Genomic DNA, 20,370 nt, shown 5'->3' with positions numbered 1-20,370 from the left:
TTTCGGACAGACCATCAGAAATATACAAATGTACAATGAAACGTTATGTTAAGACATGAGAGAGAAAGCAGTAACATACAAAAACACAAAGTATAATATAATATGTTTTAGTTAATTAAAATACTACTATTACTAGTAGCTGTAAATAATGAAAATAATGACATTGAAATGATAATATAAACTGCATTTGTTATTGTATCCACAGCAATGAACTAACAGTAACTTAAAGAGAGCCAAGTCTTAACTCTTAATACCTTGAGTGATGATTTTGGGCATCTTTGTTGTCAGCCTGGTCACTTGGGAGGTCGGTATGTAACCTGTAAGCTTGCTGAACGTCCTCAGATCGGTGAAACTGAAGAATTAACAAAATATATTCACATACACTTGTATTCTAAGATATAATTTGTGTATATAAAACCTATTAACAGTAAGGGTTATTAATGTATATCTGCAATAATGTTGCTGCATTTTGTAACTCAAACACATTTGAATTGTAAAGTTTTAGGTGTTTAATATGTTTATAACAGACGTTCTGTATCATGATCTTTAAATATAAGAAGTATTAAATATAAAACATATGCATGACTGGTCATTTTTAAGAACAACTTACACGTCCATGTTAGCTGTAAAGACCTTCGGTCTTGGAATGTACACGACTTCCCGTGCGCCGGGGACAACAACATCACCAGAGTGCAGACTTGGTGTGACAGGCACTAACGGCTGTGGAGTCTCAAAGGCAGCGAAGGAGACACCCTCAGCTGATGACAGAGGTAAATCCTCCATTTGCAAAATGATACTCTGGCTAGAGGCCTGAGCAAAGCAGACATCCTTAAAGACATCTTTGACAGGACATCTGTCAGAAAGCTCGCTCGCTAGCTTGGTAGCGGATTTCTGATTGGGATGACCCAGAGGGTCAAACTGCTGCAGAACCTCTGCAGCGATTGTGATGGGCAGGAAGGCTGGAGCCTCCACAGCTTGCGTAGATGATACTGAAGTAGCCATCTGAAAATAGAAATTCAATTAATAAAGTGATTGCAGTTGTAGAAGATAAAACCCAATACAAATAAATATATATTAATATTTAACCTACTTCTTGGATTGAGAAGTATACATAATGAGTGATTTAGATACAACTCTATGCATGCAAGGAATTTCATAAGCATTTTAAGGCGCATCCTTTTAACAAAAAATACTTAATAGAAGATCTGATTGCTTCTGTTGAATTAAGATTTTAATTATTATGAATGGGTGAAGTGAGCGTAGCGTACCAGCCCTTCTTAATAATAAGGATATTATTTCAGGTAATCTAACCGTCTTTTAGAACCTTATTGCCTGACGTATTGCAAATGCAAAATCTGACACAGGGAGTGTATATCGGATGAGTTGCAATAGGCGGACCTTTAAACACCCATGGAATGTGAAATTCTTTATGATAAAACCGAGTACTTAATGAATGCCTATCTGTATTTCCATTGGCTGAGAATGTGGGTTGTATTCTAAACTGATTTTCACGATGACTATAGTAAGACATTTTATGTGCATCACAGTCCAATACTTATTGCTTTTTTATGATGACCCACTTTTCTTAAACACGTGCCTTAGTTGGCGGGATGCATTGTTTGAAAATTGTTTTAAAATTATATGAGTTTCATTGACCCTTTCACAGTGCATTGTTTGTTGAACCTGCTTATAAATGAAAATGAATTGCTGCTTACACAACAGCGTCAGCGTATTATTCGGGTTGATGTTGTGTCGGAATATTACAAGCACCCGATCATCCCAAAACAAGAAATAAGAGCCAAATCAAAAAGTAGTGCATTTATTCTTTTTCGGTAAATTTGAAAAATAACTGGAATGAAAAAATGAAAGATGATCATTTTAACTTTTTTTGATCGCGATAAAAAAGCGATTATCTTGATGCAATCACAAATCTTTCCAAAAGCTAGTTTTTATTTACATCTGCACACTTTCACAGATAGAATGTTTTGACAACTTTTTTTATATGTTTGTCTCTATATCTTTGCGAAATAAAAGGCATGGTCACCTAGTGATATACGACTGCTGGCAAAAAACAACAACAGATCGCAATTTTTTAAATTTATGTCCAAAAATGTATGTTTGATGCATTTTTCTTGACGCGTTGACAACACTTTCAGACATAAACCATCACTTTCCAAACGTAAATATGGAATTCTAAGATATGATCTTTTCCCAGCAGTCTTATATAACTGGTTATCAGATATTTAGGCAAAAATTTGCTCATTTCAAGACAAACAAAAATTATTTTTTTTATCAAAACGGTCATTCTGTGAGAATGCAGCTTTAAGAGATCGAAATGGTTTAAAACTTCGGAATGTTCCTCGAAGTTCTTTGACAACCTTTTCAATAACTGTTGGCTTCTCAAAAAGTATAATAAAAAGGGACTCTAACGTGAAATAAAAAATAACCAACACCTTGAACTTCATGCTATGAACAAACTCATTCTAGCCTAGAAGACCATTATTTAAATGTTCGCATTATGACCATGTATCTATTCTCCGTAAAGTGTAAGTCATCAAACCATGAGCCCAAAGGAAGAAACCTGAACAATTGTGGTAAGCATTAAGGTAAACCTTGGACCTAAAACCCTTAACAACTTGAATGCGTCTCAATGTTCCCTATAATTAATTATCACTTTCAGCAACCCCAGCAACAAGTTGCACAAACAGCGTAAATAGATTTAACTGATTAAAGATTATTTTTTTACAAAATCATTTTAAGAGAGGAAGTTGTATGGGCAATTTGTTTAAACAGCCTGTTTCACATGATTTTGTAATAGTTTACAGCCTACGATCATTATGTTGAGCCACAAGCTGATCAGTGATTTATACTTAGTGGGTGGGGAAATATTTCACTCGATTGGCATAAACACTTGAAACAAATGGTTCACAGTTTAATAACATAAATGGTTTATGAATATGATAATTTAACATTGTGTTCATGAAAAAATACCTTTTTGTAATATTTGTTGCGTCTAGAAGATAGTTTTCGTATTAAAATATGTAAGAGCTTGTAAACAAGTCTTGCTTTCGTTGTCACAATAAAGTAACTAGGGAGATTCGCTGCTTGAGACATGAAGTCACTTCCGGCGTGACGTCACAATTGACTTTAGGTCAAATACTACCAATTTTAAAAATGATATGACTCCTACGCAGTGATTTCCCCTAACGAGTATCAATTACTGATTCGAAACAGAAGTTTTGCCAAATGTTGTTTTTTTTTTCAATTTTATATAAAAAGATAAACATAATTTTGTTTAATATATACCCAAACCAAATATAGTTTTTTTATACTACTGTAAAGTTCGCCGGATTTCGACAATGTTCGGGTGAAAATTAGAATTTGAGCACTTACTCAACGGGTAAATAATGGTAAACGGTGACAGGGTCACTAACTAGGTATATGGGTATTAGTTTCTACAATGCAGTGACAATTTCACTAATCAACGTTTACTGAATATACATGTGATAATGCATATTATGAAATACTAAATATATATGAATAAAATGATTGATTGTTTTATACCTCAAAACAAAAACACTATTGTTAGATTTGGGGTTGTGCTACCGTGTTACATACACCAAACCCGAGTAACCTAAGCCAAAACGAAAACAAAAGCATTGGGATACATTTTCGTAGAATTTGAAAATGTTACAAAACACAAAACAAGATGAGATGAGTTTAACTTGGCTTCTCAGCGTTTCCTTAATTAAATTCTCATTTACTAAAAATAAGGAGATTAAAAAAAAGTTAAAACTTTTCGGAGTATGCCTTTAAGATAATCTTTAAAACATCCCTTCGTCTTCCTAAAAGTATACCAGAAATAAACTAGAAAGTGATTTAAACATAAACTAACACACAACCGTCGGAACGCTAACACGGCGGTCTACTGACGGAGCTAGTCAAGCGGCTCGTTCTTTACCACACAACCGTCGGAACGCTAACACGGCGCTCTACTGACGGAGCTAGGCAAGAGGCTGGTTACCGTCGGAACACTAACACGGCGCACTACGGACGGAGCTTGTCAAGCGGCTGGTTCTTTACCACACAACCGTCGTAACGCTAACACGGCGCTCTACTGACGGAGCTGGGCAAGCGGCTGGATCTTTACCGCACAACCTTCGGAACGCTCAAACGGCGCTCTACTGACGAAGCTAGTCAAGCGGCTGGTTCTTTACCGCACAACCGTCGTAACGCTAACACGGCGCTCTACTGACGGAGCTAGTCAAGCGGCTGGTTCTTTACCGCACAACCGTCGTAACGCTAACACGGCGCTCTACTGAGAGAGCTTGGCAAGCGATTGATTATTTACCGCACAACCGTTGGAACGCTTACACAGCGCTCTACCGACGGAGCTAGTCAAGGGGCTGGTTCTTTACCGCACAACCGTCGGAACGCTCACACGGCGCTCTTCTGACGAAGCTAGTCAAGCGTCTGGTTCTTTACCGCACAACCGTCGGAACGCTCACACAGCGCTCTTCTGACGAAGCTAGTCAAGCGATTGGTTCTTTACCGCACAACCGTCGTAACGCTAACACGGCGCTCTACGGAGAGAGCTTGGCAAGCGATTGGTTCTTTACCGCACAACCGTTGGAACGCTTACACGGCGCTCTACCGACGTTGCTAGTCAGGCGGCTGGTTCTTCACCGCACAACAGTCGGAACGCCCACACGGCGCTCTTCTGACGAAGCTAGTCAAGCGGCTGGTTCTTTACCGCACAACCGTCGTAACGCTAACACGGCGCTCTACTGAGAGAGCTTGGCAAGCGACTGGTTATTTACCGCACAACCGTTGGAACGCTTACACAGCGCTCTACCGACGTTGCTAGTCAGGCGGATGGTTCTTTACCGCACAACCGTCGGAACGCTCACACGGCGCTCTTCTGACGAAGCTAGTCAGGCGGCTGGTTCTTTACCGCACAACCGTCGGAGCGCTAACACGGCGCTCTACTGACGGAGCTAGTCAAGCGGCTGGTTTTTTACCGCCCACCGTCGGAACGCTAATACGGAGCTCTTCTGACGAAGCTAGTCAAGCGGCTTGTTCTTTACCGCCCACCGTCGGGACGCTAACACGGCGCTCTACTGACGGAGCTAGTCAAGCGGCTTGTTCTTTACCGCAAAACCGTCGGGACGCTAACACGTCGCTCTACTGACGGAGCTAGTCAAGCGGCTGGTTTTTTACCGCACAACCGTCGGAACGCTAAGACATCGCTCTACTGACAGAGCTAGTCAAACGGCTGTTTTTTTACCTCACAACCGTCGGAACGCTAACACATCGGTCTTCTGACGGAGCTAGTTAAGCGGCTGGTTTTTTACCTCACAACCGTCGGAACGCTAACACGGCGCTCTATTGACGGAGCTAGTCAAGCGGCTGGTTCCTTACCTTACAATCGTCGGAACGCTAACACGGCGCTCTCATGATGGAGATAGGCAAGCGGCTGTTTTTTTACCACACAACCGTCGGAACACTTACACGGCGCTCTACTGACAGAGATAGGCAAGCGGCTGGTGTTTAACCACACACGTTATACTCTTTTTTAGGCTAATTCAGACAATCTTGTCGTTTACTACTGACACCGGGAGGAAAAATGGATACATGATGCATTTTTTAAACTAACTTGTACAGAACAGTAGTCCAGTGGCTCTTAGTTAAAGTCTTAAGACCCATGGTTATGAACTATCTGGGCCAATGATTTTTATCTGTTTAATTTTAAAGAGACTCACTCACAGAGTTTATGCCGCAACGATGTTTGTTTTTCAATTTGTATAAAATGAGTTATTTAACTTGCATTGGTGAACAAAGATCGAACAATAATTGGCGATGTTTAATCATTATTTACAGTTGAGCTCTAATTTAAACTTTTGAAGTTTTTTTATCAGTGCAACAAATATTTTGTTACTAAAACTTGAACGAGTCCCTTTAAAATAAATTAACACCACCAACACCCCATCATCAAGTTGATTAATCTTTAGTCATACTGTGTTAACATAGAACTTTCTAATGTTTGTAGATGGTTTTGTAATCGTTTACAGCCTACATTCGCTATACAGCCACAGGATGATCCGTGTTGCATAAAGAGTGGGTGGGGAAAACTTCCACTAGATAGGCAATAACACTTTAAATAAAGGTGCTTTCTTGCTACAAAGTTTCATGAAAGAAAAATTGTATGATAATTTAACACTATTTTCATAATATATACCTTTTAGGAATGTTTGTTGCTTCTTGAAGCTTAAATTCGTATTAAAATATGTCAGAGCTTGAAAACAAGTCTTGCCACCGTTGTCACAATAAAGTAACTAGGGAGATTTGCTGCTGAAGACATGAAGTCACTTCCGTTGTGACGTCACAATTGATATCCGTTAAGGGTCACACACTACCAATTTTAACACGATACGACTCATGCGCAGTGATCTCCCTTAATCAGTTTCGGTAGCTGATTTGAAATAAAGAAGTACCGCTTTGGTTTTTTCCCTTTAATTGAGATATTTTGTTATTGTATTTATATTCGTGTACCAGTATTGTTTATAATATTGAAATGTTTGCATATATAACAGGGTATTAAATTTATCCGTTCATGTTCATTTATCATTGCCTGCTTGCGTTTAGATTGTTCTTTATTATAGAGTGTGTGAGAGTGGTCAGTGTGTACGTATTATAGTGGTCAAACAACTTTCAATTGGTTAATATAGGAAATCATTTATGCACGTAATCACCCGTAACATTCCCGCCATTCTATCTCTGGGGCATTGCTGTCCTGACACTCATTGGAGTCACAACTTAGAACAATTTCATATCTACAATTTTGCATTGTTGTAAAACAATACTTTTTATCACACCGCTGGTTTTTTCTCTTGTGATTCGAAATTAAGCATATAAACGGACTGACACCCGTTATACTTATATGCCCCGGCTACACATATTAGAAAAAAACCCATGTTGGGTCTTAAATAATAGGGGACGTACCCTTCATGAGACGTTGTGTTTTGCATACTTTATTAGTTATACTGATGATTGATCGATAAGTCGGTCCGAAGATATGAATATTATAATATTCTCGAACAAATAATCAAAGCAATTGATATGACCATTTACTGATCAGCACTAAATGCCTTTAGAATCCTAACCTGAAAATTCGTTCCCGACCATGTGTGATGTTGGAATCGGGAAAATAAGGAAACTTATTGATATATGATATGAAATGTGAATGCAACCATATCGTATATTTTATTTTCAATAAAACCTCGTTGATAAATAAATTGGTAATTCATTTTTTTAACCGTGACTGAATGGCTGAAATGCTTTCCGTAATATCACCGAATATTCTATTTTTTCTATCTAGTGGTATTTTTTATTTGGCTTGTGTTTGTTTGGATCAAGTAGGATTTATAGTTCGCTTATAGAATTTTAGGGCTGAACTCATTTGCAGTTCTATTATTTTTCAGAAGAAAAAAATGGCGCCGCGCTACTTATATTTTGAGAAGCAGTTGCTGAAAGATGAAACAGGGTTCGTGTCAAGCTTAAAAAAACAATCGCTGGTCATGATAACAACTGACACTGTGAAGGATTTTTATGCAATTGCCAAATTTGTCATACAAGTCTGCCAGTGATTTGGAAAAGGGGCAATAAGTTTGAATTCTGTATACTTAAAAAAACATCACTCGATGAGTCATCGTTACAAATTGCCTACCTTGATGTTTTAGCAAACTTTTTTTATAGTGGTAAGTTGCTTCTGACATTAACTGAACTTTCACTTCAATATGTCGTTATTTATTGTGAGAATATAGAGGATAAATGTTTGTTTCAGTGTAAGATCGTGGTATATTTCACCGAGTGAGCACCAACATTTACATTCCACGAGTTGCGAAGCCGCGAGTAATAATTTCTAGTCCGAATGAAGCATTTTGGGCGTATTTAATTATTATGTTGAAGTAAAAAGTAACTTGGACGATATTTATTTGGCGGGGTTGGGGTGCCCCCCCCCCTACCCCATTGAACTGCTTGTGATTTATGTTACCAATAATCTGCTTTGTAACCAGGCACACATCTTTTGTCAACAATAGTTCTATTGTAGATAATTTGAAACTTTAAGACTTCAGTTTTCACAGACTCAAGGCGTTAGGAAATACGGATCCTGCGTTGTATTTGTATTCTTGACAATCAGCAAAATTAGAAATAAGAAATTAGCATAAACTAACTAGTTCAAGGGGATCTATAGTGTACAGAAAGTATAACGAAGAACAAAAGAAACAAAAAAAAGCATATTTACACGTAGTTGTATTTGATGGCATTAAACATATATGTACATACACTGTATAATATATGTACAAGGTTGCATAGTCATTAAAAATGCATTACATATATAATAAACACTACACACTCAATAAAATACATAAAGCCAGAATAATTCCTTGTTTGCAGTACTCGTCTAGAGATGTACTACATGTTAAGACGCAAATGAAACACACATCCTAACAATGACACATAAATAACCGTGACAAATATTATACAGCAATCGGAGCCATTCGGCCATTTTCCTATGAACACAACATCGGTTTACATCGAATATCTACGCTGCAAGTAGATCGCGAAGTAATTTCACTTAAACAGTTAAACATAAGGATTAAAATCTTTGAAATCTTATTTTTTTATGCAATAACACCCACTTCACTGTGAATCAATTTGCACTAAGTAATACAAAGTTCACGTTAAACACTACAATTCATAATTGTTATTATAATTAAGTTAACGAACTACTTTTAATAATGCATCGGCATAAATCCGATGTTGTTTTCGATGGAAAATGGCCTCGACACTCTCCATCCTACACTTGTACACTTGTAGAGGCTCGTGCTGCCGTTAATCTTCTTTGTTTAGATATTGATGAGGTTGTCATTGTGAATTTACAGTATATGCGAGTTGATTTCGAAGGGTATTCATGGTCATTTATCAACGCCACGACCATAACCCCAGATAGCCCATCAAGTCCGCTGATTTTAAACAATGGCACCTCAACCCCTCAGGCCACTGCGTAGTCGAATTCATCGTCAACGGCCACAATCCCTCAGGCAATCGTGCAATCGTAGTCCTCGTCCAGGGCCTCAGCCCCTCAGGCCAGCGTGAAGTCGTACTCTTCGTCAATGGCTGAGCAGGTCAAGCAGCATCGCATCTGGAACGCTTTGTAGCCACACATGTCCATCTCGCCGGCCAGCTCACATTGGTCACTTTCATCCTCACATACTGAAAGCATTGAAGAAAGTTAGAATTAGAGTTTAACCAAAACATTTGGATACATCAGACCTTGAGTATGGACTGATATAAGAGATATATAGGTTTCATAATGCTTGCGTAGTTAGACGGCGAAACCATTAACCTGTGTTTGAAATTGTATTTGCTTTTTTTAAAACTTAAACAACGATTGTAAAACAAGATATTAAACATTATATTAATCACTTCCGTTGACACGATGTTTTGCGATAGTGTGGTCTTGTGGTGTAGGGGAAACCGGAGCACCCGGAAGAAACCCACTTGTCCGGCTGTGTGACCACAAACCAAACTCTCTTGGCTTACCAATGTTAATTGGGCAATTACATGACGACACATGTTAAATGTCTCCTATGTTGCGTACGTTTCTTTTTCGTCAAGTTTAAAAAAAAAACAAAAAAAAAACGTCGAATCAATCCCTACCCATGCTACTGCAGGGCGGACCTCGGCAGGCGCGGGAGGCGCGAGGCCGCTCCAGAAGCTCACAACTGCCGTAAGGGGCGGGACGGTTGGTCCCCGCCCACACGCACTTGAACGTCCGCGCCTTGAAACCCTCCTCCCCACAGTCAGCAATACACTATAGGAGAAAGAAGGCGTGATAATGAAGCAGCAACGGTATAATTACATGTTAGCATCATTCTGACTAAAACTATCTCCTTATATAAACGTTACGTGTACTTTTACAAAGGTCATTTTATTTTGTCAAATGATGGTAACCTTGACTTCTACTTTGACCTTTTGTGAAAAATCAGCCCCTTTGATTCATTTACGTCCACCAAAACGTATACTAGTATAACAATGATTCAACACATTTCATATCTGCTACCGTTACTGAACGTGTCGTAAAATCTAAACAGATGATGAAGTCGCTTTTTAGTTTTTAGGAACAACATTCGTTGATAATTAAAATTCTGCGTAAGTAAGAGCCTGTTAGTCTGAGTCCCGTTTGTATAAAATCGTAAGGTTTAATATCGTAATTTTGCAGGCGTAACCACGATTTTTTGCCGTAAGCTGCGTTTCAATTTAAACATATCCTTAAAACATGAATCGTATAGACTCTGGCCATAACTTTACGGGTGTCTTCGGACACTCTTTAGCAGTGAAACAATAGAACAACTAGTACCTCGGACCACTTTGATGTCTTCCAGGCGACGGTACAGTTCGGGTTGAAGCAGTCGCGGATGTTGTCAGGAGGGAACCCCAGGTCCGTGCAGAATCCGCCGTCCGTCGCCGTGTCATTGAAGAGGTTAAGACACTCCACGGTCCGCCGCTGCTTCGCGTAGTGGTAACGAACACACTCTTCAATGGAACACTGAAGGCAGATAAAAGTTCAGCATATATAATGAATAAGATTAATTATTGCGATTCGATACTATTAAAAAAACATTACAAGCAAGCCAAAACTGCTAAATCAAGGTAAATGTATACAGTCGAACCCCGTTGGCTCGAACTCCCATGGACCTGCGAGCGGGAATTCTTACGTTCAGTCTAAAGTAATGGATCCTTTACATCTAGTTCGAGCCAACGAGGGATTCGAGCAAAACGAGTTCGAGCCAATGGGATTCGGCTGTATTCTACTAAACGTCACATTCAGGCGCCGTACGGCCGTCCATAATTGGGTCTTATTTAAATCTACTCACTAAAATGCATATCGAAGAGTTAAGCAACTTGGAAAATATACATTCAATTGGTATAGTATGCCACATTATCAAAACTGACCTCTGACCAGTTGCCAGCCCGCCACTCTACACACGGCTCAACATTGCAGCTCCGGATGAGGGGCGGCTTGACGTCGGAGTTCCGGAAGCACTCTTCCTTCGGGAGCACCTCGTAATAGTCCTCCGTGATAACTTCGCAACTCATGTTGCGCGACTGAAGGCCGCCCCCGCAAGTCACGCTACATCGAGACCAGTCCGTCGACATGAGCGTCAACGGCTTCCGTTTGCGATCCACCGGATCTTTATATAGCACAGTTTTATTGAGTAACGAATGATTACTGGCCCCGTCTTTTAAAAACTTTTCACGGAATACTGTTGCTTGTAGCACATCATATGATGAAGCAAATTTTATAGTTAGATTAGCTTCTAGCCCTCCTATTAAGCAGCTATATACAGCGTCATCCCGCCCCGGGAACGCTCTCCGAATTCTTAAAGCACCAGACCGGGCGACCTTCGCCCGTTTTGAGCGTCTAAATTTTAAGCCATTTTTAAACCACGTAACTTTCTGTCTATCTAAGCCAACATGTGGACACTTCACAATTATAGTTGTGTCAGGTAGAATGGACGCTTCCATTCCAACAAATAATTTAAGTCTATTAATTTTATTTAATTGATACAATTTTATATTTTTAGGTTTGATCATAGGCTCTGGACACGTTGTCCGGTTACACGTCATTTCCGTCTGTGGTTTCAGCGTGACGTCACATTCTGAGCGCGAGACGTTGGCGAGACCACTGCTTCTCTCACGTTGACAGAGCGGCACGCGGGTCATCACCCCAACCCCGCAAGTTACGGAACACTGAAATAAGCGTTCATAGTTCTAGTCAATTATTAGTGCACAACACAGTTTTATAGACAATAGACAAAAAAATTCACAAGTGAATGTAATGTTTTGACAGTTTGTACGATAAAAGTGATATCTTACTTCACGTTTGATTTTAAACGTGGTCAAAACAGATTTAATCACATTTCTTAAACAAATGTTTACTCTCTTTTCACATTAATTCACAAATGTGTTACACAATATATTTAAGCATGCGTAATTGAAAATAACACAACATTCAAAAGAACCATTAACGAGTAAGCTAAGGCTTTTTTCAAAATTATGGAATCTGTTTAGCTACTTTTGTACATTTACAGTTCTTAAACTGCCTTGGACGTCATATCAAGGACGTATGAAGGTAGTCATATGCATGCCACCTTTTAAATCTGAACAAAGGGCTGGTTACCTCAGACCAGTTGTATACACAGGGCCATTAACTCTTAATAAACTAGTTGTATACGCGTGGCCGGTAAAATCTTAACAAAGGACTGGTTACCTCAGACCAGTTGTATACACAGGGCCATTAAATCTTAATAAACTAGTTGTATACGCGTGGCCGGTAAAATCTTAACAAAGGACTGGTTACCTCAGACCAGTTGTATACACAGGGCCATTAAATCTTAATAAACTAGTTGTATACGCGTGGCCTATAAAATCTTAACAAAGGACTGGTTACCTCAGACCAGTTGTATACACAGGGCCATTAAATCTTAATAAACTAGTTGTATAGGCGTGGCCGGTAAAATCTTAACAAAGGACTGGTTACCTCAGACCAGTTGTATACACAGGGCCATTAAATCTTAATAAACTAGTTGTATACGCGTGGCCTATAAAATCTTAACAAAGGACTGGTTACCTCAGACCAGTTGTATGACATGACCTTTAAATCTTAACAAACTAGTTTTATACGCGTGGCCAATAAAATCTGTACAAACTATTGTTTACCTCTGACCAGTTGCCCACGGCCCATTGTGCCGGACATTCCTTGGAGTTACACCCAGACACCTTTTCCGGCCCCGGCTTGCTGCACATGAAATCTGGGTAAAAATGGAGATAACTATAATTTAGCACAGCACAAAATTAGCTATCATTCTTAAAGGGACTCGTTTATGGTTTGTTAAATGCACCATTTTTACGGAACAAAGTGTGGCAAATCTTTACGAGTGTTAAAACTAAGATACTGACGGCTGGAACCCTTCAACAATTGTTAATATTTACTCAAACATTGTCTTCAGAGTCCACAATTTTGAAACGAGTTAATAACACAATTCAACAAAAGGCTGTAAGCGTGATTGGTTGATTGACATCATCACGTGATGAACCAATGTATGCAATAAAAGTTTAAATATCCGATAGTGTAGTTGGAGTCCCTGTGGGAGAGTTGATAGGATGTCGGTCAACCACTCTTTTAATTGACTGTACCGTCGTGGATTCGCTGCCCACAACGACTCTATCTTATATATGTTTTTCTGCAATTTCGGTATCAAAGAGTAAAATAATTATAATAGATGTGTATTCAGATGCATTACCGGGAGAATTATTTTAGGTGCCAAAACATGAGCGAGTCCCTTCAAAGAAATCGTCTGAGTAGATCAGTCCCACTCTGAATAAGTTTTTTTCCGTTTATGTTTTTTTGCCCTCTGTTTGTAGATCCATCATTTGAGTTTCTTTATTTTTTTTAGAAATGATCTTACCTGGCAGGTTAAGGACGGACTCCTGTGCGTACTCCTGGATACAGCGTACGGAGCGCGACATGACGCCCCCACCACACGTGAGAGAACACTCCCCGTATTCTCCCAGCTCCCACCTGCAAATGCAGACACGAATATGTAAAGGGAGACACACATTTCATTGAATAAAAGGACACAACTCGTACGTGTATTTCTCCTGACCCAAAAAAGTAGATACAAACATTTGGTCATGCTGGAAATCCTTATATTGCCAACGAGCACAAATAAAAAAGTAGCAAAATGTAAAAAATAAATTAAAATATATTGTTACTATGTTTTGTTTAACTGACGTAGGGGAAAAAGCATCTACCATTGCCTGCTTCTGTAAGACAGGCTCAAGCCATGAGATGAACTTATCTTACACTCTCGGCCATGGAAGATACTTATAATTCTACCTCCGAATAAAATACGAATGTATTTACAAAAAATACCTTTCAAGACAAATGTTACCAAGGTCAGCGTGTTTGTGGTCGTAACACTTTGCAGTGGCCATGTCTACATTATAGTACTAAATTTATTGCAACGACTTTTAAATGCCGTAAACTTGTTAAATTTTAGTGTCAGATTTACAATCGAATGGATGCACGCCCGGGAACAAACACTTGCTTACAACCAGTACCAGCAAATAAAGCTCGAGATTCAGGTACGAACCTTTGTGGACATGGCTTGTCGTTGCAGATCCGGCGCTCCACCTGGGGACGTGGAGACTCCAGACAGAAGGCATCTTCCACGCGGCCCCCGTTCTCCTTCCGCTCACACGTGAATATCGTTTCCTGTACACCTGGTGAACACAAACGGTGTGAAACATTTTTATACGACAGTACGTTGTTGTTGTTGCTGTTGCTTTTGTTGTTCATGTTGTTGCATGTTAAATGAGTACATGCTTCTCCATTGACTTTGGTAAACGTGGGTTTCAACATTTTGAAGAAAAATATATGAAAGTATGTCCTCATTACTCCTCTTATCTTAATTAAATTTTGGAAATTTCTTATTCCGCAACCAAGACTAGAATATGGGAGGATGTGCGAACTATGAAGTCTCTATTCCCTATTCTTGTTGCGAATTTAAGAAAATATTTGTAGTTGGTTTAATTTTGTTGATAGAGAGGCCCTGTATAGTCAAAACTCGATATGTCGAAGTCATTGGGACCTCGGAAAATACTTCGAGATAACGAACATTCGATTTATACGAAATACAATACTTTCTAATACCCTAAATAACCGGGTTATCGAGATAACAGAGTTCGACATAGAGGGTCTCGGCTGTATACATGTACACCATGGTAAGCTTAAGGGTTTTTTAAAGCAATTCAGGATGAAGCATATTTTTCCGATTAGTTTGTTCCAGATTTAGAAGGTCTCCTTTATTGCATGATATAGAAAAAGAAACTAAGAATTACGAATGACACACAACTCACGCAAACTTGACAAATGAATTATTTCAACATTTGTGAACTTGAACTGCTTCACTTGTGACGCATGAGCTTCTATGACAGTGTGAAATAAAATGATCCACAAATTTCACATCCCACCCATCTTACAATTTTAAAAACGTGCTCCGTGAAATGAATGATTTCACATGGCTGTTCACGTACCTCCGAGGCATGTCCGGCTGCACTCGGTCATACCGATGGGCACCCAAGCGTACATGTCGTAACACGGCTCCACCATACACGCCTCGTACTGATCCGGCTTAACTTCGTGCTCTGGACATGCAAGATGGCATAAGGATTTGCATTAGTACAACTATTCGCCATTTGAGTACAATGAATACACTTAATATAACTACGAACAAAATTTTACATCTTTCAATTATTTCGGTGTTTGATTTAGACAAGTACGGATGTCACTAGCGTATTTATGGGAAATCGTCCAAGTTTACTTCTTTTGTCAATATTGGTGAAAAGATAATAAAATACACTAAAATGCACCAAAGTAATTCCAAACACCCCTGCCAATATTTAAACCATTTGAATTCAAGTTTATGGATACATCACTGGATATATCATGAAAAAGTTTAATGTACTGTACAAATCAACATAATTGTATTGTCCGTATTCGGGGTACGGTCAATACGAACATAGGCCAGATATTTGCTTTAAGCCCTACCCAAGCAATCCTCATCCGGGAGGTCGACAAAGTCGTCAAGGTAACGGAGGAACACCTGGCAGCGCACGTACCGGAACCGGATACCCTCGTCACACGAGGTGCTGCACGCGTCCCACGTCGACGTCACAAACCTATCAGCACGCGTAAAATAGACGTAAATAATGACCATTCCGCTTGTGGTACGTCGGCATAACGAAGCCTTATCGTAGTGGACACATAGCAGGACATTACCTCATTATATTACATATAAAATCTTTAAGAAAAGTTAACCCTAGCACAAAGACACTAACCTTTCGTCTGTACAGAATTGGGACATTTTATATAACATATATGACTATCGCGGTCTAGGAATCCTCTCTGCACGTGCGTTCATTACAAAATGAGTACATCAAATAGTAGACTCACCTAGGTTTCAGGAGGTCCTCCTTGGTGATAGGTTTGGTTGTGTCCGGCTGGTCCCCCTGTAGCTCGTGCTCGCTTCCGGTCCGGAACTGACCCACGTTCCGTTCCTGAATGTCGCCTAGAGCAAGGGAAACAGCTCGTGACAGCAATAAGTATTAAAGAAAGTACACTTATCCGTGCCAATTCTTAATTTCATTAGATCCGATGCCCCTGTTATCAGTCTAGAAATTAGAATAGCAACAGAGAGATGACACCTTGCACTATAGAATTTAGACTAGCAAAACCTTACACGCAGGTCAGATGTCAATACAAGAACCACGAGGCGAATTTTGGACAAACGTTTAACATTTGGACACTCATTATGTTCCCTTAAACGCGGTATTGTTTTTCCGCTAGTTATATTAAGCACTCGGATTCGGAATAAGAAAACAACAAGTTGTGAATGGACGCGCAGAGATGAAAATCGCCATTGGTTCTGAAGCGGCTGTTTATATGGACTAGTAGATGTATATACAAAGAAGTGGAAAGACCGCAATACATGTACAGTTATGTCCTTTTATGACAGTTTTGCCACCGATCCATTTTAATTTTGCTTTGCTTCTAAAACTTAACAACTTTATGTTACCATTGAGGTTGTAGCAGGGTATGCCTGTAGTACAGTTCTTCACGGTCCTTGGTTTGTCCCCTGGCCGACAGAACACGTCCCCGACATGACGACATATCACGTCCCTCACATGGGTCCCCGTACCGCAACTTACACTGCACTGCGGACATGGGAACAGAGATATAAACATTTGCGGAACTAGCCTTAAAAAGTGTTAATTTTGGGCCAGTATTAAATATAAACTCCTTTTAATTTTATACTCAGACTCAGAAAACTAAATTTTAAAATGTGACAAACTTTAATAATACTACGAAATTTGACACAGTATGTGTGCCTTCCAGTAGAAAAGATGATTTGTAACTGATGCACCACTTTTTGCGATCCTTGCTGCTCTAATAACATTTTTACCACAACATTAAACTGAGTCTGAGCCTCGAACTATTCACAGAACATTGTGAATATGGGTCCTGTGTTTGGAGCTCTATAAATAGTTAATAGTTATGCGCATATGCAACAAGAACGGTCCCTTCGCATTGATTGGATGATAGTAAATGTTGACACTGCAGGCCTTTGATAATGTTGAGATACTGAACATATGGCATTCCTGACTATACCCAGAAGAAACAAAAGCCAAAACAGCTAACGGACTATGCATCTCAGTCCATCTAACAACTCACCACTGACCACTCCCCCGCGTACCACGTGGGACATATAAACCCGTTGCATGATTTCCTTGAAGACAGGCGCGTCGAGGCGTCGCACGCGCTGTCACGCATGAGCTGCTGGGTTCCATCCTCGAAAGTCTGGATGCAAGAGACTATCCGCCACGAGACGCCGCCCCCACAGTCCCGAGTACAGTTCTGCCAGGGACCCACGCGCCATCTAGTTGGTACACAGAAGGGATTCATTCAAGGGACTTTCAATGATACCTTTATTCAAATGTTCAATTTTACATGAAATACTTTGAAATTATTTATATTTGTTGGTATAAAATTTCGTGATTTTCCGAAAATTTACATGTTTGTGGGTACTTGAATTCGTGGGTTTTCATTTTGGAGAAAAAAATCCGAAACTGCGATCGTCCTTATAATAATCTGCATAAGTCTCCACGCGCTGGGCACGTGGTCTTAAATGTAAAAGTGTTCTCGTAACATACTTGAATCGTCGTAAATTGTTTTCTTATGAAAAACCTACTACAGGATAGGTATGGTAAAAAATACAAAGACCCTTGAAACTGTCCGACGATACATACTCTGGTGGACACGGCCCCTGGCTGCAGGTTTCCCGCATGTTGACGGGCTTCTCCACGCCCTTACAGCGGCTCGGATCCAGGACACGCCCCTTCTTTGTGTGGTAACAAAGCAGCCGCCGCTCTTTCACGCCTATCTGACAGAAAACTGCATTGGTAGAATGTTTGCAGGTATATATAGGTACTATGTTATTTTCATAGTTAAAGCAAAATTATATGAAAACATGCTTCAAACGGCATTATTCCCAGTAGAGGATGATTTGATGCGGACTAATAATATTAAAGGTACGGGTAGTACTATGTCCACATTCTTAAATTAAGAAGTTCCGAACGTTCGAACGCTCGACTGATGATCTCGGAGTGACTGACAAACAATCTATAACGCCCGAGCGTTCGACCTACTTTCCCTGAGTTGAGAACATGTGGTACTACACGAGTATTCCTCGAGCGCTCATGGTGATTGTTTTCTCATCTTTCTAGGTAAATGAGGAATCAAATCTACTCGGGCCTCTCTAGCAAGCTCGTTACACTATTTCTTTTGGTAATTGTCGAGTATGTTCCGATTGAGTAAGTGACATGACGCCGAACCACCATGTTATAATTATTTATAACCAATGGCATTTGTCAAGTCACGTGACAATTCCGAAAAAAGAACAAATGTACGTGGAATTGAATTCAATATACAGTTCAACTAAGAAGTTATAAGCGTCTTATTAATTAGTAGAGCTACTTGAAGTGCTCGACATTGTCGAAGTTGTGACCTCGAACTAAGGTTATAGTGTTCCAGAAAAAAGGCTTGTAAAGAAATAATAATAATGGTTATTATTATAAGTATCTTGAAACAGTTAATAAAATTAATTACGTTGGATTCATTTTTCATTTAATTGGTTCTTCTGTTTTGAAACCACATCCGGCAAGGGCCCCGATGTTCTTAACGTACTTATTAATAATGATAAGCTTTACAGTTTTTAACCAAGCGTTCTGTGTCAACTTTTTACCCTTTGGTGAGTGCTACGTTGAATTATGGGTCTGAGATATGGGGATTTTCAAAATCAAAAGAAATTGAGCGTATTCACCCTAAATTTTGTAATATTTTCTTACTAGTATTAAAACAAGTACATGTAATTTTGCCATTTGCAGTGAATAAGGGAAAACCCCCTCAAATGTCAATAGCTATGCTAGATTTTTAGGATTTTTGTAAAAAAGCAATTCTTAAAAGAATAGTGTTATACACGGTAAACAACGAGTTGTAATGAAGTCTAGATTTTCGTTAGAATTGGGTTAATAATGTTAAAATAATTTAAGATGTGTATGATAACTAATCTGTGTGGCTAAATCCAAACTCTGTTAATCTGAGAAACGTTCATATTGTGTTTCAGAATAATGAGATTGCTGTTTTTAGCAGTCATGGTATGGAAACGTTAGTCATTTCAACACTTAATGTACATACAAAGTATTAAGAAACATTTTGAAATTGAAGTTTATCTGGATGGTTAAGCAAAAAACAACAACATGCATTAGTAAAAGCTAAGATTGTCATCACATACCAGGCCGATATGGCCGCAATAACACTGACAGAGCGTTATTCTATTACATGCAACTCAATTGATAAAGAAGACGAGTATCACTTAGCCATTAATGCATAATTATTTAAACCATACTGTATAAGAAACCCAAGTACGTATATGTTTATTGAATTAATGACATCGAATACAAATGAATCATCATAAATCTATCTTATGGTGCATAATGCGTTTTGTCAAGAAACTGTTTTTTACATATTCACGCAATTGAACACTTCTGCCTGTCTTGTTAGATTCAAACGCCCAAGATGAATGGAAAATTCTTCATCGAAAAAAATCTCTCAAGACAACAAAATTGTGCTTTGTGAAATTCGTATAATCAAGCTGCCATTCGCTGCCTACTCTACTGAATAATGTAACTGTCTTAATAGCTTTCGAAAAAAGAGTCTTGATTGAACTCTCTTTATACCATTAAATCTCGAAAGTGTGCACACGATTAAATCATTTTCAGGTATGCAAGTTGTTAATAGAAATTTAATGATCGAAGTTTATCTACGAGTTGTTTGTAGTGCTCAACATATGTTTTCTTTGGGGAAAGACAAACATACACCAGGCTGGTTAATCAGCTCTTTGGCATATTCAATCACTAGAGAGACCTGAAATATCTCACAACTTGGAAAAACAGTTTTCGGTAAAATGTACCAATTATTTGTTAACGATAAGAGCGCATAGTACTCAGGAAAATATTTGCCAAAACCCCTTGGCACTTTCTATAATCATTGACAGAATTCTAATTAATAATGGAATTCATCCTCAATATCGCTAGCAGTTTGGATCAATGTATCAATCAGCGAGATAGCCGTAAAACAAGTTCTTTCGCAGAGGAGTATAATGGCTGTATTGTGTTTCTCGG

At 39.1% G+C, this 20,370-nt stretch overlaps 1 protein-coding gene across 2 annotated transcripts in view; it reads right to left on the bottom strand.

Annotated features, from left to right (window-relative positions):
* Positions 1–8,306: 8,306 nt before the first annotated feature.
* Positions 8,307–20,370, bottom strand: part of LOC128226604 (ADAMTS-like protein 3) — a 33,646-nt gene continuing 21,582 nt past the window's right edge. Inside the window, exons 5-17 of one of the 2 annotated variants that reach the window (XM_052936564.1) lie at positions 17,938–18,071; positions 17,363–17,567; positions 16,707–16,845; positions 16,085–16,199; positions 15,680–15,810; positions 15,166–15,276; positions 14,223–14,352; positions 13,536–13,648; positions 12,787–12,878; positions 11,020–11,817; positions 10,424–10,612; positions 9,724–9,877; positions 8,307–9,276 (exon numbers count right to left, since the gene is read on the bottom strand). In XM_052936564.1, the coding sequence (XP_052792524.1) occupies positions 9,146–9,276; positions 9,724–9,877; positions 10,424–10,612; positions 11,020–11,817; positions 12,787–12,878; positions 13,536–13,648; positions 14,223–14,352; positions 15,166–15,276; positions 15,680–15,810; positions 16,085–16,199; positions 16,707–16,845; positions 17,363–17,567; positions 17,938–18,071 (2,442 nt within the window). In that variant the 3' untranslated portion in view covers positions 8,307–9,145. The remainder of the gene's footprint in view (positions 9,277–9,723; positions 9,878–10,423; positions 10,613–11,019; positions 11,818–12,786; positions 12,879–13,535; positions 13,649–14,222; positions 14,353–15,165; positions 15,277–15,679; positions 15,811–16,084; positions 16,200–16,706; positions 16,846–17,362; positions 17,568–17,937; positions 18,072–20,370) is intronic. The other variant, XM_052936563.1, reaches the window with a different exon arrangement.

Source organism: Mya arenaria, chromosome 3, assembly GCF_026914265.1.
Source record: "Mya arenaria isolate MELC-2E11 chromosome 3, ASM2691426v1".
Lineage (NCBI taxonomy): Eukaryota > Metazoa > Mollusca > Bivalvia > Myida > Myidae > Mya > Mya arenaria.
Note: the sequence above shows the minus strand (reverse complement) of the source record. Positions and strands in the feature narration are given on the sequence as shown.